Source organism: Lactuca virosa, chromosome 5 (assembly GCF_052849685.1).
Source record: "Lactuca virosa cultivar CGN04683 chromosome 5, Lactuca_virosa_CGN04683_v6, whole genome shotgun sequence".
NCBI classification, from domain to species: Eukaryota; Viridiplantae; Streptophyta; class Magnoliopsida; order Asterales; family Asteraceae; genus Lactuca; species Lactuca virosa.
In genome coordinates this window covers 200,924,058-200,950,771 of record NC_136430.1, presented here as the reverse complement: position 1 = coordinate 200,950,771, position 26,714 = coordinate 200,924,058, and the positions used below count along the sequence as shown (strand labels likewise).

At 39.2% G+C, this 26,714-nt stretch overlaps 1 protein-coding gene and 1 pseudogene across 4 annotated transcripts; both read left to right on the top strand.

Moving 5' to 3' along the window:
- Positions 1-1,486: 1,486 nt before the first annotated feature.
- LOC145115051 (protein TOPLESS-RELATED PROTEIN 2-like) lies at positions 1,487-26,453 on the top strand. 4 transcript variants are annotated; one of them, XM_079051198.1, is made up of 8 exons: positions 1,487-2,914; positions 4,254-4,343; positions 24,354-24,464; positions 24,549-24,731; positions 24,840-24,968; positions 25,087-25,176; positions 25,292-25,477; positions 26,331-26,453. In XM_079051198.1, exons 1-8 carry the CDS (start codon positions 2,870-2,872, stop codon positions 26,373-26,375), a joined length of 879 nt encoding a protein of 292 aa, XP_078907324.1. In that variant the 5' UTR covers positions 1,487-2,869; the 3' UTR covers positions 26,376-26,453. The 4 variants fall into 4 exon arrangements, with proteins under 4 accessions (XP_078907324.1, XP_078907323.1, XP_078907325.1 ...); XM_079051197.1 differs by lacking the exon at positions 26,331-26,453 and adding an exon at positions 25,602-26,250; XM_079051199.1 differs by lacking the exons at positions 1,487-2,914; positions 4,254-4,343; positions 26,331-26,453 and adding exons at positions 18,566-18,823; positions 25,602-26,250.
- On the top strand, positions 2,013-2,720 carry LOC145112230 (serine/threonine-protein kinase CDG1 pseudogene; annotated as a pseudogene).
- Positions 26,454-26,714: the final 261 nt, after the last annotated feature.

The following is a 26,714-nucleotide window of genomic DNA, read 5'->3' as shown; positions in this document are numbered from 1 at the left end:
TAATTGTCAACAACAAGTATATTTGTGTAACTGGTAATGAATTTGTGATACTTTATGATTGACTTTATAGTCTCTACTATATTCTGTCAGAATTTATAGTTTTTATTTTCTACTATATTCTGTCAAACTTTATAGTCTTTAATACATTCTGTCAGAATTTATAGTTTTTATTCTCTTAGAATGCATTGAATTCTTTAATTTTTGAAACTTAATTATGTTTTCTTTGTGGATTTAGGTTTTGAAGAGGCTAACATTGATGTGGAGAAGGAAGAAAACATATAGAACGAGAGTGTATTATACCAGAATGTGTTATGCTACAATGTATAAAGTGTTGCTAAAAAATAATATTCTCTCAGAATAGATTATTGTTTGTTGTTAGATTTTGATATTTTTTTCTTTTTTCTTTCAGAATGTTGTTATTATTCAATGAATCACAATCATACAATGTAATTATTTGGTATATTATTAGTTCAAGAATTGATTTTGTGTATTCTTTTCAGAATGTATTTACTAGTTTATGGTTGACATTCTGTCAGAGAGAATAAAATCGAAAAATATATTTACTAGTTTATGGTTAACATTCTATCATTCTGACAGAATAAAATCAGATTTTTAATTTTGAATTAATTTAAAATATTCAGATTTTTAAAAATAAAGGAATTAATTATCCCTAAAAATCTGAAAATTTCCTTTTTTAATATAGGTTAATTGACTAAAATGTCTTATGCTGAAATTTGTGTGATTATATGGTATATGTTATCCTATTCTACTATAATAGACCCTCATATCATGACCTTTGATTATATTCCATCCGATGGTCCAGATCTGTGCATTCTGGCAAACAATAGTTACTAGAAACAAAATAACCTAACCCTATATATATATATATATATATATATATATATATATATATATATATATATTATTTTATATTTCAAATTTGCAATTTTTAATTTTTAATTACTCTTATTTATAATTGTAGTTTTAAATTTTAATTTCATGCCAAGTAATTATTTACAAAATAATAATAGCCAAAAAGAACATAATATACGATGTGACGATCTATTGAATTATATAGAGTTTAATGAAATATAGAGTTTAATAGATAAAATTATACAGTGTATGAAATGATGTACCAATTTATTGAATTTATATGAGTTCAATGTATTAGAAATGACTTTAGTAACAATCAATGTCCAATGTCTGTATTGAAAACTTAGGACTTGATTTAAGAAAAGTACATAACTAAAGTTGTGGACTATTTTTGTAATTTTCTCAAAATAAAATAATAAAAGTTTCGACTTTTGATGAAATTCTATTCCAATTAAATATATGAGCACAATAAAAATGAAAATGGGACTAAATTACGAAATAAAATCATAATCAAAATAGAAAAGACATAATAATAATAATAATAATAATAATAATAATAATAATAAAATGACAAGTCAAAACCCAACAAAAAAATCATAAACAAACAAAGCCTTTGCAACTCTGAGTCTTCCTGACACCAGCTATCTTCCTCGCTCGTCTGAAATGGTGGGTCAGTGAAGGTTGCTGCTACGCCGAAGACAGTACAGTAACGACACGGCGACACCGATAATTTGTACAAAAGCTTTATTTAAGGCCTGTAAATTTGTTCAGATAAGCTGCTCTATCCAATTCCTTAGCAAATTCGTTTCTTCGATTTCTGTTGCTTTACTGGTTCGAGCCGCGATCCCAAGTCAACTAGTTGACTCTTTCATAACATCTGGTTTCTTCTTGCGTAACGTAGTTATGATGAAAATTTGTTATCAGATCTGAAATGCAAAAGTCAAGCAGGGCTTACGTTGACTTTGGACTATGATGGTTTAGCTTCAAGCAAATACACAGTTTTCACTGCAATTGCTGATTGACTGTTGGCTGATCTGCTGTGTTGTTTAACTACTAATTCTGAACTTGTTTCTGGTAAACTTGTTCTGTAGTGCTTGTTCCTAATTTATTTGTCAGCCCTTTGTTCGGTCATCAAAACAATGTCTCATATAAGAGAGTTTGAACACCTCAAAATAACGTTAGAAGCCATAAAATCTGCAACCAACAACTTCTCTCTTGAGAATTGGATCGGAAGAGGAGGATTTGGGAATGTGTATAAGGGAGAAATCGTCCATTCGAAGGGGCAGTCAATGGTTGCTTTCAAGCGTTTAGACCGTGCATTTGGGCAAGGAAACCCTGAGTTTTGGAAGGAAATCACAATGCTATCACTTTACAAACATGAAAATTTGGTCCATCTGTTAGGATTTTGTGACGAGAGTGATGAGAAGATTCTTGTTTATGAATATGCATCCAAGAGAAGTCTAGACTTTCAGCTCAATAGCAATGCTTTAACTTGGATCCAACGCTTGAAGATATGCATTGGGATGGCCCGTGGATTAGCATACCTTCACAATTCTGTCGTCGACACCCACGTTAGAGTGTTGCATCGTGACATCAAAAGTTCCAACATCCTATTGGATGAAAATTGGAACGCAAAGATATCAGACTTTGGACTGTCCAAATTTGCTAAAGCTAGCAAGTTCACATTTCTTTTCACCTCTGCAGTAGGCACGGTTGGATATTGTGATCCGCTATACGCGGAGACTGGGTTTCTAACAAAGGAGTCTGATGTTTACTCTCTCGGTGTGGTATTGTTCGAGTATTGTGTGGGAGGTTGTGTATTTGTAAAAACGATGACCGTCCCTTAACAGGGTTGGCGCGAGAATGCTACGAACAAAAAAAAATACATACAATTATTTATGGTTATATACGAGATGAAATAAACCATAATTCATTGAGGGCTTTTACAACAATAGCTTATCGATGCTTGAAGAGAGATCGTGAAGAACGTCCGTCAATGACGGATATCGTCAGAATGCTTGAAACTGCACTCGAATATCAAGTAAGTTGTATACATTTCCAACACGATATAGTTCTTTGTACTCTTGCTGTGTTGTTTGTCTTAGAACAATGTGACATTGACTTCTTTTTTTGCTCACAATATATAATACATATTGATTTGTTGGGAACTTACATGTTTCTACCTACAATGGTTGTACATATTTTCTATTCATTGAAGATGATTTAAACGATGTAACTTGTACTGATCATCTAAAAAAGTAATGCTCTTTACATTACTTTAGGCTTCATAGATAATTAGACATGGCCTCAACTCACTTTAGTTCCAAAATCCAAATCGTAATATCTAATAATGATTTGGAATTGGATTCAGGAATTGAAGCAACCACATATATTTCCTCCATAGGACATCTAACTAGTTGCACTAGGACACTTTAAAAAACGGGCTAATAGAAAGTAATCATAAATACGTATTAAAACCTCTTGAAAGTTTCCTTTTCAATCCCATTTACCCATCTTAGTATAAAGATGCAAAGCTAGACTAATTCTTAGAAATCTCAACAAACATCCTTCTCAATGTTTACTGCTTCATACTCGAATTTATGTTTGCAAGCTTACTGCTCTCATTTCAAAAGATCCCTTATTGGCTACTACATTTTAGTTGGAGGCAATCTAATTCTCTAGAAATCTAAACCACAAACTATCACATCCTTTTCAAGTGGGTAAGCAGAAAATTCCATGCCAAAATTTTCTGATGAAGCAAGTTAACAAGTTTCAAGTTGTTAATAAACATCTGTTAGTATATATATATATATATATATATATATATATATATATATATATATATATATATATATATATAGTAAGTTCAAATAAAAACAGTAAATATTGTGAGAACGTAAAAACACTATTTTTATATTATTATTCTGATATATTCATTACAATGTTATTATTCTATTATAAACTAATGTATGTTCATTTTTGTAGTAAATTCTAATTTTAGTTTTAAACTTTGACTATTCATTTATTCATTGCTGAATAATGACATAAAGCTGCCGATATCAAATTCATTGCAGAATAATAACATAAAAAATTGTTTTTTTACGTTCTCACACTATTTACCGTTTTTATTTGAACTATTCCATATATATATATATATATATATATATATATATATATATATATATATATATATATATATATATATATATATATATAAGCTTTGTTATAGCTGTACATATAAACTGAGTTTTTCAGAAAATTTCTTTAATCATTTTCTTTCTGTTCTCTCTTGTTCTTGAGCTAGTCATAAGAAATAATAAAACCATTTATTATGGTTCTATTATGGTCAACTAATTTTCTAGTGTATGTGTACATTGCAGACTAATAAACAAAGCTGGGAGTTCCCTGATATAGTTGATTCCTTTCACCTTAAAGCTCTACGTTTGCCAGATTCAATGGATGCCAGCAAGGTGCGTTCCATATAGCTCCATTTGGCCACTTATAGGTCAAATTCAGTGGGGACATGCATCCTCATTCTCATAAAACTTTCATCAATTTGCACTTGTAGATTTTAGAATGTCCGGTTTCTATTGCTATGCTTCCCTTTCAGAAATCTTTTTAGTTTAAATGTGAAACAAAAGATGAAAACTTTTCAGTCTTTTTCTTATTCACATCACAACTGTTTATATACAGGGAAGAATTAGCCTAAACTAGGAAAGAGATAATCTACTCTAATTACAGAATTAAGGTCTAAAAATACATCTAATATAATGGCAATTAGAGAGCTAATTTAGGCCAATATACAACTGTTAAATATAGCAGTCAACAGCTGTATAAGGTACAGTTGTAATATTTCCAACACCTCCCCTCAAGTTGGTGAATGTATATAAATCATTCCCAACTTGGATACATTTGACTCAAAACTTATTCTCAACAGTGCTTTTGTCAGGATATCAGCTTCTTGATCGGTTGAGGGAGCATATGAGAGCTTTATCTTTCCACTTTCAATCTTCGACTTGATGAAATTCCTATCAATACGGACATGTTTCATACGATGATGTTGTATAGAATTATGAACATTTGCAATCGCTGGTTGACTATCACTGTAGAGGTGTAGTTGACCATTAACATCAATTTTCAATTCTATTAATAATCTGTCCAACCATATTAACTCACAAATTCCTTGTGCAATAGCACGATACTCTGCTTCAGTACTACTTCTTGACACGAGTGATTGCTTTTTGCTTCTCCAAGTGACCACATTTCCCCAAAACTTGTTACAGTACCCTGTTGTTGATTTGCTATTTGACCAATGTGCATCAGTAAATTCCTCAATCTTTCGGTTCTTGGTTTTTTTATAAAGCATTCCTTTTCCAGGTGTTCCCTTCAGATATCTAAGGATTTGATCAACTGCATTTTGATGGCGAATAGTTGGAGCGTGCATAAATTGACTTACTTGGCTAACACTATAGGCAATATCCGGCCTAGTGAGTGATAGATAAATCAGCTTTCCCACTATTCGTTGGTATCTTTCTCTATTTGTTGGAGGGTCTTCTTCAGTCAACTTTTCTTTCCAGTTCTTTTCTATTGGAGTAGTTGCTGGTCGGCAACCAAGCTTTGCTGTCTCTTGTAGGAGTTCTAGGATATATTTTCTTTGTGAAATGAAGATTCCATCTTTGCTTCTAGCAATTTCTATTCCAAGAAAATATTGTAATTTTCCTAGATCCTTGACTTTGAATTCTGATTGCAGTAGCCGTTTGAGGTTGTTGATCTCGTCGACATCATCTCCGGTGATTATTATGTCATCGACATATACAATCAAGAAACATCGTTTTTTGTTCTTTGACTCTTTAACAAACAGAGTGTGATCTGCTTGTCCTTGGCGATATCCAAAATTCTTCATTACCTTGCTGAAATGAGTAAACCAAGCTCTGGGAGATTGCTTTAACCCATATAAAGCTTTTTTCAGTTTGCATACTGATCCGGTTTTTTCTTTGTGCTCGAAACCAAGGGGTAGCTTCATGTACACCTCTTCTTCTAGTGTACCATTTAAGAAAGCATTTGGTACATCCATTTGATGTAATTTCCAGTCAAGATTAGCTGCGATGGATAACAATACTCTTATGGAATTTAGCTTTGCAACAGGTGCAAATGTTTGTTCATAATCGATTCCATATGTTTGAGTATATCCTCGAGCAACCAGACGGGCTTTGTATCTCTCAATAATCCCATTCTTGCCAACTTTCACAATAAAAATCCATTTACAACCTACTAATTTCTTTCCTTTAGGCATATCAACAACTTCCCATGTCTTGTTTTCATTTAATGCTTTTAATTCTTCAAAGACTGCTTCCTTCCACTTTGGATCCTTTAACGCTTCATGAATGTTTGAAGGAATAGTGGTGTCATCAAGTTGAGATACAAAGGCCCTGTGATTTTTAGATAACCTTTCATAGGACAAGTGTTTTGAAATAGGATGTTGAGTACAAGATCTTACCCTTTTCGGATTGCAATAGGAGCATCAAGATCATCCACTTTGGATTTTTCTTTCTGCAATTCTTGTAGAGGATCTGAAGTTGGTTCTGATGGCTGGTTTTGTTGAGTTACACGTGGTCTTCTTGAGTAGACATGTAAAGATGGCTCTTCTCTTTGAACAGGTTCCGAAATTTGAATTGGTTCAAGGATGATATTTTCTGTTACCGTGGGTATAGATGGTGATATAGACTCAGAAATAGGCAACATTGGAAGAGATATAGATGGATAGATGGTGATATAGACTCAGAAATAGGCAACATTGGAAGAGATATAGATGGATAGATGGTGATATAGACTCAGAAATAGGCAACATTGGAAGAGATATAGATGGATCCCAATGATTCTCTTCATTTAAAGTCTCCCCCTGAAGAGAATCATAAGAGTAAAATGGCAGATTTTCAAGAAATGTGACATCATAAGATGTAGAGAACCTTTTTGTGTGGGGGTTGAAACATTTGTACCCTTTTTGTGTAGACGAGTAACCTACAAATACACATTTTGTTGATTTTGGATCAAGTTTTCCTTTGTTGGGACTGATATTGTGAACAAATGCTGAACACCCAAAAACTTTTCGAGAAAGAGAATTAACTACTCTGGATTCGGGAAAGGTTTTTTGAAGAACACTGATTGGTGTTTGGAATTTTAAAGGTTTTGAGGGAAGTCGGTTTATTAGATAGGAAGCAGTTAGGATTGATTCTCCCCAAAAAGATTGTGGCACATGACTAGAGAACATGATTGAACGTGATACCTCTAAAAGATGCCGATTTTTACGCTCGGCAATCCCATTTTGCTAGGGAGTTGAAGCACACGAACTCTAATGTAAAATACCATTTTCTGAGAGGTATCTTCCTAAGTTACTAGAGACATATTCCCCCTCATTGTCTGTTCGAAGTATGAGAATATTGCTTTGGAATATGTTTTTTATCATGCTGTGAAATTTTTATGAACACATCCGCAGCATCCGATTTGTTTTTTATAAGAAAAACCCAACATACACGAGTATGGTCATCTATGAAGGTGATGAACCAACTCTTGCCACTTAGTTCCTTGACACGAGAAGGACCCCAAATATCACTATGTATAATATGGAATGGTTTTGAGGGTTGGTATACACGAATGGGGTAGTTTCTTCGTGTTTGTTTTGCAAGAATACATGATTCACAATAAAATGAAGAGACATCTTTATTGATGAAGAGGTTTGGATACAAAAGCTTCATATACTGAAAACTAGGGTGTCCTAACCGTTTATGCCAAAGGATTACATCAGAATTTAAGATACTTGATGCAAATAGTGCTAGACACGAGGTTGGAAAATGAGAATGACCAGTGAGGTAGTAGAGACCACGTTGTACCTTAGCATTGCCAATCATCTTCCCCGAACGCAGATCCTAAAATACACAAAAATCACAAAGAAAAATTACTTGACAGTTTTGATCTTTTGTTAATTTTCTCACAGACAGAAGATTATATTTTAAATGTGGCACGTGAAGGACTGATTTTAAGTGAAGTCCATGAAACTTTGTATCACCCATTCCTATAACCGGTAACACAGTGCCATTTGCCACACATACTCCAAGTTCATCACCACATGTTCTATAGTTGGTTAAGTTTCTACAATCTCCGGTCATAAGATCGGAGGCACCGGTATCAACAATCCAGTCATCTAAATCTGTTTTCTTTGTTAACAGAGACATTTTTATGTTACCGTGATGTGTAGTTGCTATTTTAGGGGCTGGTTCAGGTGCTCCAGAGCATTGTAATTCACGGAGAAGGGACCTTAGAGTCTCCATATTTTGTGGAGTGAGTTTGTTGATGTCGGAGCTTAGTGGCTGGGTTTGCTCGACCACATGAGCAGAAGGAGTTTCTCTACGCTGGCTTCGTGACTTCCAATCCTTTGGCTTTCCATGTATTTCCCAGCAGGTTGCCTTCGTATGGAAAGGTTTCTTGCAATGTTCGCACCAATGACGAGCATCCTTGTTTGCCTTATGATTTTGAGAATGAGAAGACATAAGGGCTGATCCTTGCGGTTGTTCTTCCGGAAAAATGCCCTTGTTTGATGTGAGCATAACTCTACGTCGGCTTTCTTCTCTACGAACTTCAGAAAAAACTTCTCTAAGAGAAGGCAGCGGTTTGACTCCAAGAATACGCCCTCTTACTTCATCAAGATCCTTATTAAGTCCTTGAAGAAAATCAAAAACTCTGTCTTTTTCAAGCATTTGGTTATATGTGTTTCCATCATCACTGCACTTCCAAGGAATAGAATAGAATAAGTCCATATTATGCCATAAATCAACTAACCGGTTGTAATACTCAGTAACCGTCATTGTTCCTTGGCGAGTGGATCTTAGGATTGAGCGAATCTCGAAACACTGAGATGTGTTTTCAAGATCTGAGTACATATCTTGGACACCTTTCCAGATTTCGTGAGCGCTGCTGTAGAATAAAAATGTTCTGCTGATTCGTGCCTCCATGGAGTTGATAAGTAATGTCATGATAATGGAGTTTTCTGCTTCATGCCCATTGTTGATAACCTGAATCGTCATGTTTTGGTTGACAAGTTTCACCAGTAAGATAGCCTACTTTCCCTTTCCCTCGGATGACCAGCAAAACAGATTGATACTATTCTCTGAAATTCAACCCATTAAGTTTGTGTTGGGTGATTTGCAGAGTATGTTCGAGGTCAGGAGTAGAGAGGAGAGTGGATTTTGCTGCAGATGAAGCAGAATCGCTTGTGACATCGGATTGGTTTCCCCCGGCCATAAGTAGTTTAGTTTAGAGAGAAATAAAACTTAGGAAATAAAACAGAGATGTTTGATCAGGTCTAGGATGGACCTGCTCTGATACCGTGAAACAAAAGATGAAAACTTTTCAGTCTTTTTCTTATTCACATCACAACTGTTTATATACAGGAAAGAATTAGCCTAAACTAGGAAATATAAAGGTATTGAGTTGAATGTTTATTCAATTGTTTTTTTATATGTAAAATCAGTATACAGGAGAAGGCTTTATAGCCGTGATACAACAATTGACTAGGAGCTAAAGTAGGAGATAGAATCGGTAAACTATTTGACTATATATTTACAATGGTATCTAAAATAAATACTATAATTAAATCCTTTAGATTTAATTATCCATGTGCCTTAATACGCCCCCGCAAGATGGAGGATCCATCGGAGACTCCAATCTTGGATCGTAAACGAATAAATGGACCGCGACTAAGAGGTTTGGTAAGTGCATCAGCAAGTTGATCATTTGAGTGAATATGCAAAACCTTTAACGTACCAGTTGTAACCTTTTCTCTGACAAAATGATAGTCCAATGCGATGTGTTTCATGCGTGAATGGTAGACTGGGTTGGCACATAGATAGGTGGCACCTGTGTTATCACAAAATAACGTAGGTGGTAGAGACTGAGGAACACCAAGATCATTGAGTAAGTGTTGAACCCATGAGATTTCAGAAGCTGCATTTGCCAAAGCTTTGTATTCTGCCTCGGTGGAGGACCGGGAGACAGATTTTTGTCGTGATGATTTCCAGGAGATGATGTTGGACCCCAAATATAGTATGTAGGCAGTAGTTAAACGACCCCCATGTAGTATACCTCCCCAATCTGAATCAGAAAAAGTTGTTAAATGTAGCGGGGAGCCTCGTTTGAAAAAGAGTCCATGGTGTATTGTGCCCTTGAGATACCGTAGAACCCGTTTTAGAGCTTGCCAATGATTCTCGATAGGAGCATGCATAAATTGGGCTAACCGATTAACAGCAAAAGAAACATCAGGTCGTGTAAATGCAAGATATTGAAGAGAGCCTACCAATTTGCGGTACGGTGTCGGATCAACGCTTGGTGACCCATCCATAGGGTGGAGAACTTGAGAAGAGTTTAGAGGGGTAGCCACGTCTTTATGTGACAACCCGAAATTTCTATCTTGTACCTTAGTCAAATTCTATCAATGTTAAACTCGTTTCATCTATCTTTAGCATTGTTTTGAGCCTGTTTGGATGATCTAAAGCCTTGTACAACCAAAGTTTGAATTAGGGATGGGTTGGTTTAAGATTTAGGGTTGCAAAAAGGCCAAACACTCCATCAAAAGGAGTGTGTGGCCACACACATGAATGTGTGGCCACACACATGAATGTGTGGCCGCACACCTGAGTGTATGGCCGCACACCCGAGTGTGTGGCCGCACACCCGAGTGTATGGCCTCACACATGAGTGTGTGGCTGCACACCCGAGTGTATGGCCGCACACATGAGTGTGTAGCCGCACACCCGAGTGTATGGCCGCACACCCGGGTGTGTGGCCTCACACCCAAGTGTATGGCCGCACACATGAGTGTGTGGCCGCACACCCGAGTGTATGGCCGCATACACGAGTGTGTGGCCGCACACCCATCCTCCAGCCGCACATGCATCCCTATTTATATAGGGTGACCCTTTCACTCATTCCTTTCATTTGGCTGCACTCTACTTTCTCTCTCTACTTTCTCTCTCTAAAAACTTCATCCAAGAACACTTAAAAGGCCTCAAAAACGTGAACTACTCCATCATTCAACTTGTTATAGTGGTAAGACACTTGAATCTAAGCCTAAAACTCATGGTGTTCTTCGTGTTCTTCATCCTTTGAAGGTGTACGGCCGCACACCTTCATAAGGTGGCCGCACACACCTTAAAGCTCTCCAAAGTGAAGAGTTTGGCCTTCATTCACCAGTATAACTTGGTATTAGCACAAGAACACCTCAAAATCGACATTTCGGGCATAAATGAGGAGTGTACGGCCGCACACTCTTGTGTACGGCCGCACACTCCTGTGTGCAACCGCACACACCTGCTGACCGCACACCCTGGCCGCACACACACCCTTTTGGCCGTACACCTCCCTTGTTTGATCATATAGGGTCCCGACAAGCATTTCCAAGTCTTTAGGGTGGTTTTCCGTCATGTTTAGCCATGAAACACCCTAATTCTAACACACATATGTGTTATCACATGTTAATAGGATCCACTTGCGTACGAAACATCGGTTGACAATCAACATTCGTAACCGATCATACACCCAGATCCTACGTCAAACGGTGAGTTCATACCCCTACATTTTCCGTGTTTTTAATGTTTTCGGATATTTTATCTCTTTTTGTAATATGTTGAACATAAGGGAAACTTCTATTTGGGAAATACAACTTCATAGCTTTCAGAAAGGTTTTTACAAAGCATTTTCCATATCAACTCTAATAAACTATAATGGGTATAGTTTGGGATAACCTTCTAGGCAGTCTCTACTTAATCAAATTTCATAAATGAATATATATAAACTATGGCAGATTTAGTTTATGTTATATGTTTTCTCAAAAGTATAAAGTACATTTATTCAAGGATAATTACTGTTTTATACTGATTTCTCGCTAGTAAACTAGATTATACATAATTGTGAGGCGCTACTTCAATACTATACCCTTAGGTGTATAGTGATAAATCCTTTTAGTATAACCAGAGTCTCCTGGAGGGAGAGCGTGAGATTTGTGAATAGATCTATTCGGGACTGACAATCCCACACCTGAACTGCTAGCTACAGTTAGGCGTACACGCCTGGGGTGAACAAATGTCATTTAGCTTAACGCCTGAAGAACGTTATAAAGGTCTCTCGGTCATATCAAGTATGGTTATACGACTCGCAAATAAGTATAAACTAACTTTGTTTACGGACTCTACCCTTCATGAGTTTTATTTTGAGTAATAAAACTACTTATATATACAGATAGTATTCAGGGATTTCTAAACTGGCATCTCTACCTCTAGGACGGATAACATGATTTCTAAAAGTGATGGTTTATCTTTTACTAATAGATACTCTTTCAACACTACCTTTCATAAGAAAATATAGGATTTTCTTGAGGAACACTTTTCAAAAGAATCAAAGAACATTTTTCTCATAAAACTAAATGCTTATGAACTCACCAGCTTTATGCTGATATTTTTCAAACTGCTTGTATTCTCAGGGAATTAGTAGACAGGTACTTCCAGGAATTCGGTGAAGCCGGAGCAATAAGAGTCATGTTTTCTATATTATACATACTTTTGATGTATTTAAAACATGTTTCAAACTGATGTAAACACTTTGCATATTTGTATTCAATGTTTGGTTGTGTTTACTATGCTTGCTATACAAATGTTGTGATATTACGCATGAAGTCCTCCACCCCAGAACGTTTCCGCCATCACGGTTTCGGGGTGTGACAGATTGGTATCAGAGCCCTTGTTTATAGTGAACTAAGTATACCGAACCTTACATGGTATACAACTATAAATATTAAGGGGCCTAAGTGCTCTAAACTAAAAGTATACTTTCAAAAATACAAGTATTTTTATAAAAGTATATAAGCATACCCGAGTATCAAAATCTGTGTCGTAAGTAGAACAAAACAAAAGTATTTGGATATTGGACACTGAGGTTAAACCTGTGCAGTTATGTAATCATGTCTAGGGTGAATATAGCCTGATCAACTATATTCAGCCGAGACATGACCAACATGTGCTTGGGAGTGACTGTGGTGTTACAGCAGGCCTAAAACTTACCAAAATCATCTCACATAAAATACTATAAGAGTATTTTAGCTAGAGCCAAACTCAGTATACAGATTCACTCTAAATGTTGCTACCTCTTCTTCCTTAGGCAATAACTTACTTGCATTAGTAAACTTTCCGTGCTTATCGCTGGGTAGAACACTATTATTATCAGGATGAGATATATATTATTTTTATATATCTCGAGGACTTACCATCCTCTTCTTCCTGATTGTTTCTAGAACAAGATGCCTCCCCGACCAAGACCCATCAGAAGGAACGACGACACTCCGCCGCCACCACCACCTCCTCAGTTCCACCCTGTCATGTTTCAGGCAGCAGTTACAGCCGTCGTGACTGCAGCAATGGCACAAGTGAATGCTGGTGGGGCTGGGGGTGGAACCGACCCTCAGAGACAAGATGGAAGTCAGGGATATCAAAAAGAGTGTTCCTACAAAGACTTCATGACTGCAAAACCCAAATCCTTCGACGGAAATGGAGGTGTCATCGCTTTGACTCGATGGTTCGAGAAGATCGAATCCATCTTCGAAATTTGCGTCTGTTCTGAAGCAAACAAGGTGAAGTTCGCCGCCTGCACCTTCACCGACAGAGCTTTGACCTGGTGGAATGGTCGAGTCAAAACCCTAACCCTGCCAGTGGCTAATGTCATGGGTTGGGAAAGACTGAAGGAACTCATGCTTGCAGAATACTACCCGAGGGGCGAAGTGCAAAAGTTAGAGCACGAACTCTGGAACTTGAAGATGATGGATTCCGACATCGCTTCCTACACCGCGAAATTCTGTGATCTGGCTCTCCTCTGTCCGGGAATGGTCACCCCAGAAAGCAATAAAATCGAGAGGTACATTTGGGGACTAACGCAACCAACCAAAGGGAATGTCTTGGCTGCTAGGCCGATTACTTTTGAAAGCGCCAAGGATCTGGCACAGACTCTGATCGATCATGGAATCGATCTGGATGAGGTGGCAGCTGTCTCCGAGCCACAAAAAGAGAGTGGTGAGAAGAAGAAGAAATTCTGGAACAAACGCAAGGGCCAGTCTTCGCAGGAGCCCTCCAAGAAGCAACAAACAGTGGCAGTCCACGCTGCTACTACTCCTACTGCTACTCCCACTGCTGTTCCAACCACCCAAGCTCCTACCGGTGGTTATTCAGGGAAACTACCTCTGTGCAACAAGTGTACTTTTCATCATCACGGACCCTGCCGTGATTTGAATTGCAACAACTGTGGAAGGAAGGGACACACGACCCGATACTGCAGAGCACCAGCCCAACCAACCAATCCGACTCCTGGAGCGGGTGCCAGCCAAGCCTGCTATAGATGTGGAGAAGTTGGGCATTTCAAAAGAAACTGCCCCAAAGCGACAACAGGTGGCAATGCAGGAAGGGTGCTGGCAATGGGCCAGGAGGAAGCGGTCACTGATCCTACCGTTGTTACGGGTACGTTCCTCCTTGAAAACTCTCATGCATGCATTCTTTTCGATTCTGGTGCGGAGAGGAGTTTTGTTAGCCATGCATTCAAACATCTAATCAAATGTAAATCCCAACCTTTAACCGAAACGTTCACCGTCGAGATGGCTAATGGAAAGAAAGAGAGCGTGAACGATATATTCATAGGCTGTACTCTTACCTTAGGAAATCATTCATTTCCTGTCGATCTTATGCCTGTATCTATTAAGAGTTTCGATGTCATTATCGGTATGGATTGGTTGAGCCCCAATCATGCTGATATCCTTTGTTTCGAAAAAGCTATTCGTCTCAACCTTCCCTCTAGCAAAGCCCTTATGATTTATGGTGATAAACTCAGTTCAAACCTTCGTATCATCTTGTGCGTCAAAGCTCAGAAGTACCTGCGGAAGGAATGCCATGCGTTTCTAGCTCATGTCGTTAATGAGACACAAGAGGGTAAAGACCTCGAGAGCATCCCCGAAGTCTGCAAATTTCCTGATGTCTTCCCTGAAGATCTCCCAGGAATTCCTCCCGAGCGTCAAGTTGAGTTTCGCATCGACTTGATCCCCGGAGCTACTCCTGTAGCTAAGTCTCCTTACCGTTTAGCGCCAGCGGAAATGCAGGAATTATCCAGCCAGCTCAATGAGCTGATCAGCAAAGGATTCATAAGGCCGAGTTCCTCACCCTGGGGAGCTCCGATCTTATTTGTGAAAAAGAAGGATGGATCCTTTCGGATGTTCATTGACTACCGAGAGCTGAATAAGCTGACCATCAAGAACCGATATCCCTTACCCAGAATCGACGATCTCTTCGACCAACTTCAGGGAGCCAGTTATTTCTCAAAGATCGATCTAAGATCAGGGTACCATCAGTTGCGAGTTCACGAGAATGATGTGCCCAAGACAGCATTCCGAACTCGCTATGGACACTACGAGTTTGTGGTAATGCCCTTTGGTCTGACCAACGCACCGACAGTATTCATGGACCTGATGAATCGGGTGTGCCGCCCTTTCTTAGACAAGTTCGTGATTGTGTTCATCGACTATATACTTGTCTATTCGCAGAGTGAGAATGATCATAAACAACATTTGAGGCAGGTGCTGGAAACCTTAAGGGCAGAGAAGCTATATGCAAAATTTTCAAAATGTGAGTTCTAGATCAGGAAGGTGAATTTCCTTGGTCACGTGGTTAGCAAAGAAGGCATACACGTGGACCCTTCCAAGATCAAAGCGATAGAGAATTGGTCTGCACCGAAGACGCCCACAGAAATCCGACAATTCTTGGGTCTCGCTGGCTATTATCGCAAATTTATCCAGAATTTCTCCAGAATTGCCAAACCCTTAACCACTCTGATTCAGAAAGGTTTACCCTTTTGTTGGAGTGAGAAGCAAGACAGTGCGTTCCAAACGTTGAAGCGGGCCCTATGCAGCGCACCTATCTTGTCCCTGCCTGAAGGGACGGAGGACTTCGTTGTCTACTGTGATGCATCTAATCAGGGCCTAGGCTGTGTGCTCATGCAGCGAGGAAAGGTCATCGCCTACGCCTCGAGACAGTTGAAAACGCACGAGGTCAATTACACAACTCACGATTTAGAGTTGGGAGCAGTGGTCTTTGCGTTAAAGATATGGAGACATTATCTCTATGGAACCAAGTGCACTATCTTCACTGACCATAAAAGTTTGCAGCATATCTTCGACCAGAAGGAGCTAAACATGAGGCAACGTCGATGGGTTGAGTTACTCAGTGATTACGAGTGCGAAATCCGCTACCATCCCGGCAAGGCCAATGTGGTGGCAGATGCCCTCATCCGAAAAGAGTACTCAGGTCGTAGAGTGAAGGCTCTAACCATGACTATCCATTCCCATTTATCCGCGCAAATCAGGGAGGCTCAGCTGGAAGCCTTAAAACCAGAGAACATGTCGGGTGAAGCCTTGAGAGGAATGGAAAAGAACCTAGAGATCAAGGGAGACGGAGTCTATTATTTCATGGACCGGATCTGGACCCCAAAGTTCGGTGGTTACAGAGAGGTTATAATGAACGAAGCTCACAAGACTAGATACTCCGTTCACCCAGGTTCGGACAAGATGTACCTCGATTTCAAGAAACTGTATTGGTGGCCGAACATGAAATCAGAGATCGCTACCTTCGTGGGCAAGTGCCTGACTTGCGCCAAGGTGAAGGTCGAATATCAAAAGCCCTCAGGTTTACTCCATCAGCTAGAGATACCTGAGTGGAAGTGGGAAAGGATAACGATGGATTTTATCACCAAGTTACCCAGATCTCCGAGTGGGCACGATGCCATCTGGGTAATGGTCGATCGGTTGACGAAGTCCGCCCACTTCCTGCCAATCAAAGAAAACTTCAAGATGGAGAGACTCACACGGATCTACATTCAAGAGATAGTTCGCCTTCATGGGGTACCTGTATCCATTATCTCCGACCGAGATAGGAGGTTTACCTCGAGATTCTGGCAATCACTACAGAAGGCTCTTGGAACTAAATTGGATATGAGCACGGCTTATCATCCGCAGACTGATGGATAGAGTGAGAGAACAATTCAGACCTTGGAAGATATGTTGAGAGCCTGCGTCATCGACTTCGGCGCGTCATGGGACACTCATCTACCTTTGGTCGAATTTTCCTACACCAACAGCTACCATACCAGCATCAAGGCTGCACCGTTTGAAGCCCTCTATGGCTGCAAGTGCAGATCCCCTCTGTGCTGGGCTTAAGTGGGTGACACGCAGCTAGTCAAGGGTCAAGTCCCCGACAGCACTCTCACTGGTCCTGAGATTATCCGAGAGACGACTGAAAAGATCGTGCAAATCCGAGAACGACTGAAAGCCTCTCGAGATAGACAAAAGAGCTACGCCAATAAACGACGAAAACCCTTGGAATTCCAGGTCGGTGACCGTGTCATTTTGAAGGTCTCACCATGGAAAGGCATGATACGTTTCGGAAAACGTGGAAAGCTAAACCCAAGATACATTGGGCCATTCGAGATCCTTGCTAGGATCGGTCCCGTAGCATACAAACTCCAGTTACCCCGAGAACTCAGCAACGTCCATCCTGTCTTCCACGTATCGAACCTAAAGAAGTGTCTGTCCGACGAGACACTTGTGATTCATCTCGACGAGATCGATCTGGACGAAAGTCTATGTTTTGTGGAAGAACCTGTTGAAATCATGGACCGTGAAGTCAAACGTACCAAGCAAAGTCGCATCCCGATAGTGAAGGTCCGCTGGAATGCCAAGCGGGGTCCTGAATTCACTTGGGAGGGCGAGGATTCAATGAAGCAGAAGTATCCTCATCCCTTTCCAAGTTCATGATTGTACTCTATTCTTGAATTTCGGGACGAAATTCCCTCTAACGGGGGGATGATGTGACAACCTGAAACTTCTATCTTGTACCTTAGTTAAATTCTATCAATGTTAAACTCGTTTCAGCTATCTTTAGCATTGTTTTGAGCCTGTTTGGATGATCTAAAGCCTTGTACAACCAAAGTTTGAATTAGGGATGGGTTGGTTTAAGATTTAGGGTTGCAAAAAGGCCAAACACTCCATCAAAAGGAGTGTGTGGCTGCACACCCGAGTGTATGGCCGCACACATGAGTGTGTGGCCGCACACCCGAGTGTATGGCCGCACACATGAGTGTGTGGCCGCACACCCGCGTGTATGGCCGCACACATGAGTGTGTGGCCGCACACCCGAGTGTATGTGTGGCCGCACACCCATCCTCCAGCCGCACACTCATCCCTATTTATATAGGGTGACCCCTTCACTCATTCCTTTCATTTGGCTGCACTCTACTTTCTCTCTCTACTTTCTCTCTCTAAAAACTTCATCCAAGAACACTCAAAAGGCCTCAAAAACGTGAACTACTCCATCATTCAACTTGTTATAGTGGTAAGACACCTGAATCTAAGCCTAAAACTCATGGTGTTCTTCGTGTTCTTCATCCTTTGAAGGTGTACGGCTGCACACCTTCATAAGGTGGCCGCACACACCTTAAAGCTCTCCAAAGTGAAGAGTTTGGCCTTCATTCACTAGTAGAACTTGGTATTAGCACAAGAACACCTCAAAATCGACATTTCAGGCACAAATGAGGACTGTACGGCCGCACACTCCTGTGTGCAACCGCACACACCTGCTGACCGCACACCCTGGCCGCACACACACCCTTTTGGCCGTACACCTCCCTTGTTTGATCATATAGGGTCCCGACAAGCATTTCCAAGTCTTTAGGGTGGTTTTCCGTCATGTTTAGCCATGAAACACCCTAATTCTAACACACATATGTGTTATCACATGTTAATAGGATCCACTTGCGTACGAAACATCGGTTGACAATCAACATTCGTAACCGATCATACACCCAGATCCTACGTCAAACGGTGAGTTCATACCCCTACATTTTCCGTGTTTTTAATGTTTTCAGGGGGGAATACAAGCCAACGCTAAGTATTTTGTTAAAGTTTTAAACTTATTAATGCAGTCCAACGATTTCCACGTTTAATAACATATTCGGATATTTTATCTCTTTTTGTAATATGCTGAACATAAGGGAAACTTCTATTTGGGAAATACAACTTCATAGCTTTCAGAAAGGTTTTTACAAAGCATTTTCCATATCAACTCTAATAAACTATAATGGGTATAGTTTGGGATAATCCTCTAGGCAGTCTCTACTTAATCAAATTTCATAAATGAATATATATAAACTATGGCAGATTTAGTTTATGTTATATGTTTTCTCAGAAGTATAAAGTACATTTATTCAAGGATAATTACTGTTTTATACTGATTTCTCGCTAGTAAACTAGATTATACAGAATTGTGAGGTGCTACTTCAATATTGTACCCTTAGGTGTATAGTGATAAATCCTTTTAGTATAACCAGAGTCTCCTGGAGGGAGAACGTGAGATTTGTAAATAGATCTATTCGGGACTGACAATCCCACACCTGAACTGCTAGCTACAGTCAGGCGGGCACGCCTGGGGTGAACAAATGTCATTTAGCTTAACGTCTGAAGAACGTTATAAAGGTCTCTCGGTCATATCAAGTATGGTTATACGACTCACAATTAAGTATAAACTAACTTTGTTTACGGACTCTACCCTTCATGAGTTTTATTTTGAGTAATAAAACTATTTATATATATACAGATAGTATTCAGGGATTTCTAAACTGGCATCTCTACCTCTAGGACGGATAACATGATTTCTAAAAGTGATGGTTTATCTTTTACTAATAGATACTCTTTCAACACTACCTTTCATAAGAAAATATAGGATTTTCTTGAGGAACACTTTTCAAAAGAATCAAAGAACATTTTTCTCATAAAACTAAATGCTTATGAACTCACCAGCTTTATGCTGATATTTTTCAAACTGCTTGTATTCTCAGAGAATTAGTAGACAGGTACTTCCAGGAATTCGGTGAAGCCGGAGCAATAAGAGTCATGTTTTCTATATTATACATACTTTTGATGTATTTAAAACAAGTTTCAAACTGATGTAAACACTTTGCATATTTGTATTCAATGTTTGGTTGTGTTTACTATGCTTGCTATACAAATGTTGTGATACTACGCATGAAGTCCTCCACCCCGGAACGTTTCCGCCATCACGGTTTCGGGGTGTGACACTTTAGCACCATCCATATGGAATTGAGTGAGAAGATTTTGGATATGACGATGTTGGGATAGGAATAGGCCATGAGGAGTGGGAATAGCTTCGATACCAATAAAATGATGTAAGGGTCCCAAGTCTTTTATAGAGAAGCGATTGGCTAGAGTTTTATGAAGGCATCGATAAATGGGTTGTTATTGCCAGTGAGGACAATATCATCTACATAGACTATAAAAAGACATAAGATGTTGTTGTGGTTATAAATGAACAGGGATGCATCAGTTTGAGATTTTCGAAATCCACAAGAGAGAAGGAATGTAGTGAGTTTGATATACCAAGCCCGTGGAGCTTGTTTCAGACCGTAGAGAGATTTTCGAAGTTTGCAGACATGTTTTGTGAAGTTAGGATGAATAAAACCAGGTGGTTGGGTCATGAAGACTTCTTCATGAAGTGTACCATGAAGGAAAGCGTTGTTTACATCGAGTTGGCGAAGGTTCCAATTATGAGAAAGTGCAAGAGAGAGAATGACACGAATGGTAACAGGTTTTGCAACTGGACTAAAGGTATCAAAGTAGTCTTTACCATGTTGTTGAAGGAAACCTTTTGCTACTAAACGGTCCTTATATTTTGAAATTGTACCATCCGGATTTCGTTTGACTCGAAAGACCCACTTACAGCCGATTGGAGTATGGTTGTTAGGAGGAACTAGTTCCCAGGTTCCATTTTGCATAAGAGCATTGAACTCTTGATCCATTGCATGACGCCACTTAGGATCTTTGAGGGCTTGATTGTGTGTGTTTGGTTCAATTATTGTGGGTATAGGATGAAGTGTGGTAGTATTGACAAAGGAATCGTTGAAATATTTGGAGTTTTTCTTGCGTGGGCGGGCTGTATGTGAGGGTGAAATGTCTGGAGTGGGTACAGCATCAGTGTGAGATGATGCAGGTGAGTTCTGAGTAGATGATGAGATCGATGGCTGGGCTGATGTTGGGGTTTTCGAGGATACAGGAGATGGTGAGGTAGTATCTGTTGTGACCGAGGGGTTGGAGTTAAAATTTGGAGCTTGTGGTGGTGATGTGAGCTGATTTTGTGGAGAGTATGAATCGATGTGAGTGGGATCAGATTGCTGTGGAGGTTGTGGTATGGTGGAGGTGAGTATATGAGATGGTGAGGGTGCATCGTTGTTGCTATTAGGAATAGGGATGGATGTTGGTGATAATGGAGAGGGCTGATGTTGGGAGTGAGTCATGACAAAGTGATCAGGTGTAGGTAAAAATAAGTCTGATGGGGAGAGGGACGAAAATTGATTATCGATGAATTGGACATGACGGGAATGGTACAATCGAGAGGTGAGGGGATCATAACACTTATAAGCAGATTTTGAGGTGGAATAACCAAGGAATAAACATGGAGTAGAGCGTGGTTGGAGTTTGGAGGTGGTGTAAGGGCGTAACCAGGGGTAACATAGGCAGCCAAACGACTTAAGTTTGGTGTAATTTGGAGTTTGACCAAATAGTTGATAATATGGAGTGTGATTTTGGATGGTAGGGGTTAGTAATCAATTTATTAGGTAGACTGCGGTTTCAAAAGCGTGTGACCAGAAGGTTAACGGGAGTTTAGCATAATGAAGGAGAGATAGCCCGGTTTCAACTATGTGGCGATGACGCCTTTCAGCAATGCCATTTTGTTCAGGGGTGTGGGGTGGAGTGGTGTAGTGGGATATGCCATGTGTTTTAAGGAATGAGGTGAGACCAATGTACTCATCACCATTATCACTAAACAACGATATAATGGCTGTTTGAAGAAAGGTTTCAACTAGAGTTTTGAATTGAGGGGAGATGGTAGTAACATCTGATTTCTTTTTCATGGGGTAGAACCACACATATTTAGAGAAATAGTCAACAAAAATGACATAGTAGGTGAATTTGTTAATTGAGGTTTGGACAGGTCCCATACATCAGTGTATAGTAGTTGCAATGGTTTAGAAACAACAAAAGAATTGGAGCCAAATGGCAATTTGTGACTTTTATTGATTGAACAAGATGAACAATGCATATTGGAAACTGCAGAACTAAGGCCTAACTTAGAAAGAAGACATTTAAACACTTTGGTGGATGGATGTCCTAAGGTATGATGCCAATGACAAGAGGATGTTTTTATAGTGAAGTGAAGCTGCGGATTGGATGATAGCTTTGCATAATAAACGTCTTCAAAGTTCTCCCCCCGCATGAGAAGCGCCCCCGTGCGAAGATCCTTCACAATAAAAGAATGGGGAAAAAATTTAACAGAACCCCTTTGGCAACAGAAATAAGGTTATTTTTTAATTGTGGAACACATAACACATTTGGAAGATTAAGTGTTTTAGATGATGTGTGTATGTGTTTGGAACCAACATGGGAAATTTGTAAAGTTTTACCATTCCCAAGAACTATTTCATCTGGACCGCCATAATCTAAGACGCGTTGGAGATTGGAACTATCACCTGTGACGTGATTAGACGCACCACTATCGAATAACCAGGGTGGAGATACGGTAGAGGAGCCGGTCATGGTTACATTGGCCACTGGTGGAGCTGTCTGCAGATTGTTAAGGACAACATTGTTCTCTCGGAGAAATCTAGCGAGTTTTCGGCAATCACATGGGCCTGGGATGTTACAAAATTGACAAAAGGTGTTGGATTTGTTTTGACGGTTACCACCAGGATTTGAGGACCAATTGGGGCGATTGGTGGGACCACGTTGTTGCTGATTTGAGGAGCGATTGTTTGAGCCGCCACGCTGGTAAGTGGAATTGTCTTGTCTTCCATGTGAGCGATTGGATTGCCGAGAGGTATAGTTAACTGTGGTAATTACAAAAGTAGTGGAGGTTGTGTGTTCCTTTAGGGCACGCTCAAAGTCAGTCAATTTATCAAATAATTCAGAGTGTGAGAGTGGGTTTTCATGTATCTTGATGGTAGCAACAATGGTGCCATATTCATCACCTAGTTGAGATAGAATGTGAAGGAGTAGGTCTTCTTCTGTGACAGGGCTCTGTGCAAGAGCTAGGTCATCTGCAATTGACCGCATATCTTGGAGGAATTCAGCAATTGATCGATTGCCCTTTGGATTTTTTACAAGTTTTGATTTTAGAGATATGACTCTAGATCTAGAGGCACTTGCAAAGCTGGCTGTGAGACGCTCCCAGGCTTCTTTAGATGTGGTGGCAGACGAAATTAAGGGTTGAATTGAGTCAGAGCAGCAGCCAAGAATGGCGCTGATGATGGTTTGATCTTGGCGATACCAGGTGAGATATTCTGGGTTTGTTTTTGATGTAGAGTTGTCTTTGTCGCTCAAGAATTTGCTTGGAGGTGGCTGATCACCGGTAATGAAAGTATCAAGATCAAGCCCAATTAGGGTGGCTTCAACTTGACGTCTCCAGACAGGAAAATTATTGGAGGTGAGTTTTATTGGGAAGTGAGTGGCAGCGGTGACTTGGATTGTGGTTTTGGCCATTGCGTGTGAAAGAGAAAATAAGATGAAGATGAGTCAGAGGTGTAGGATCAACTCGTTGGAGCAATTGAAGCTCTGATACCATATAAAGGTATTGAGTTGAATGTTTATTCGATTGTTTTTTTATATGTAAAATCAGAGAAGGCTTTATAGCCGTGATACAACAATTGACTAGGAGCTAAAATAGGAGATAGAATCGGTAAACTATTTGACTATATATTTACAATGGTATCTAAAATAAATACTATAATTAAATCCTTTAGATTTAATTATCCATGTGCCTTAATAGGAAAGAGATAATCTATTCTAATTACAGAATTAAGGTCTAAAAATACATCTAATATAATGGCAATTAGAGAGCTAATTTAGGCCAATATACAACTGTTAAATATAGCAGTCAACAGCTGTATAAGGTACAGCTGTAATATTTCCAACAAAATGTGTAGGACCTATTTACACGTATACTTGTGAATATAGATGTAGATGTAGGTTTGCACATTATGCTTTTTCATCTTCTACCATTACCCTCATAGACATAACATGAGAGGATTAGATATGACATGTATCTTGTTAGTAGTATGTAGTCATAGACATAACATGAGGGGATTAGATATGACATGTATCTTAATTAGTAGTCTGTAGTCAACCAAGTTAACTAAAATGGGTTAAAAGTCCAGTATTACCATTTACAGGATGGATATGTTTCTTTGCAATATTTATTTCACTTTATCAATTATTATTCCCAGTTCCAGTTATACTTTATTTACTAGCCACTTTAATCTAAGCTTGAGATGTTTAACCTCAGGTTATGCGGTTGACCTATACAAATTCTGGCTTATCTTTGCTTGCACTTGCTTCAAATGGCGTTCATAAACTCTGGAAATGGCAACAAAGTGAACTCAATCCATCTGGGAAGGTATTGTGGGCCGGATAAACATTCTCTAGATTTTACATATATTTGTACTTATTGAATTCTGATTGTTCTCTTGTACACATACAGTCGACTGCATCTATTGTCCCACAATTGTGGCAACCAACACATGGAGCTCTCATGTCTAATGATGTCAATGAGAGTAAACCTGCTGAGGAGTCAGCAGCATGCATTGCTTTGTCCAAGAATGATTCTTATGTCATGTCTGCATCTGGTGGGAAAGTCTCCCTGTTCAACATGATGACTTTCAAGGTATATCTGCATTGTTTTTTATCGTCTGTTAACTAAAAAAATAGACATGTTTATATAATTTTATTATGCAATTCTGAAATACCAATATGGGAATGTGTCACACTGCAGGTCATGGCAACTTTCATGGGTCCTCCCCCTACAGCTACATACTTGGCTTTCCATCCACAAGACAATGATATTGCTGCGATAGGAAGGGAAGATTCAATTATACAAATTTACAATGCAAGACTTGATGAGGTAACTGATGTTGCTTTTTGTTGAGCAGTTTTATATAATTTGCATATATTGTGGCAATCTTCACAACTTAGAAGATTACATTTTGTTGAATTGTAACCTCTTATGATGGTTTTGATAGGTCATAATCGAACTCAGAGGTCATCAGAAACAGATTACAGGACTTGCTTTCTCACGGACTTCACTTGTTTCATCAGGAGCTGATGCTCAGGCAAGTGTGGGGAATGGTGTACACTTTATTTTCTGTTTCTTGTAAGACAGTATTTTCCTTTACTGATTGTTCTAACTTCTAATACAATGTTTGTATGTTTTGAGTGGATATTCAGCTATTTATCTGGGATCTTATTGGATGGGAGGAGAAGAAATCAAGAAGCATACAGTCGCCACCTGGTCATCCTTCCTCTCTGATTGGAAAAACTACAGTTCAATTCCACAATGATCAACTTCATCTTCTTGTGGCACATGAAAGTCAAATTGCTATTTATGACCACCAACTGGAGTGCTTGAGATTGGTAAATACACAGATATCATACCTTACCTAGTTTTAGAAATTGCTATATATGATCACCAAAAAATAATGTAGTTTCATCTTCTGTTTGAGGATAATATTGGTTCATTGATTTAACCTTTTTGCAGTGGTCTCCAACAGCACCATCTGAAAATCCTGAAGTTTGCTCAAACAGAAGATGAAACTACATTATTTTTTGGACTCCTCTGTCGCAAGTTGGGGATCATATATAGCAATTTCTCAAACAGAAGATGAAACTACATTATTTTGCTTTCTGCCTTTTTGCAAGTTGGGGAGAAGGCAGAAAGCAAACCTCATCGGATGGCTCTTGCCCTTAAGTTTGCTTTCTGCCTTCTCCCCAACTTGCCTCTTCCTTAGATCTATTTTCCGAGTCAGTCGGAATAGGCTCCGTCCGCCGTAGCTCGTGCCCTCTTTCTTTCTCGCTGCTTTTCTTTGGACTCCTCTGTCGCCAACTTCATGATAGTCGTCGCCCGCCGCTGGCCGCCGCTTCTTCTTTCTCCTTCTCCAACGAGTAGATGTTGTTAGCCGTCATCGTTAGAGCTCTGCCACCGTCGCTGCCGCTGTCTTCATTTATGTTATGTTTTATGTTTTTGTTTTTCCAGTTTAATCGTCCTCTCCCGATCAAATTGTGGGGGGATGTAAGTGATTAGGGTTTAGGCCCAAGCCTTTTAGGATTTAGATTAGGTCTCTTATGTAACCCTATTTATATGAGGTTTAACCTCACAATTTATCAATGAAGCATTCTATTCTATATCACCTCATTTATGCGGACTTACAAACCAACAACCATCAAATACCATTGTGCTAACTTTCTTATGTGAACCACATGCTTATAGGTTGGAACAAGAATCTTCTTTTTTATTCAATATGAAATATTTTGAGGAACAAGTTCAAGCTGGTGAATGGGATGAGGTTGAGAAATATCTATGTGGGTTTACAAAGGTTACAGACAATCGTTACTCAATGAAGATATTCTTTGAAATAAGGAAACAAAAGTACCTTGAAGCTCTTGATAGGCAAGAGCCTAATATTTATATCTCACACCATTTTACTCTTTTTATTGACATTTGCGTTGCTAATATCAGGAATGACAGAGCAAAAGCTGTTGAAATTCTTGTAAAAGAATTGAAGGTCTTTTCCACTTCTAATGAAGAGGTCTTCAAAGAGATCACACAGCTACTAACTCTTGACAATTTTAGGTATTGCTGTGAACACTCAGT

Bases quoted from the DNA above. Each gene is read 5' to 3' on its own strand.
- LOC145115051 (XM_079051197.1), top strand. From the start codon at position 2,870: ATGACGGATATCGTCAGAATGCTTGAAACTGCACTCGAATATCAA. The intron at 24,465-24,548 runs GTATTGTGGGCC...GTACACATACAG, and splicing joins AACTCAATCCATCTGGGAAG to TCGACTGCATCTATTGTCCC. The intron at 25,478-25,601 runs GTAAATACACAG...ACCTTTTTGCAG, and splicing joins AACTGGAGTGCTTGAGATTG to TGGTCTCCAACAGCACCATC.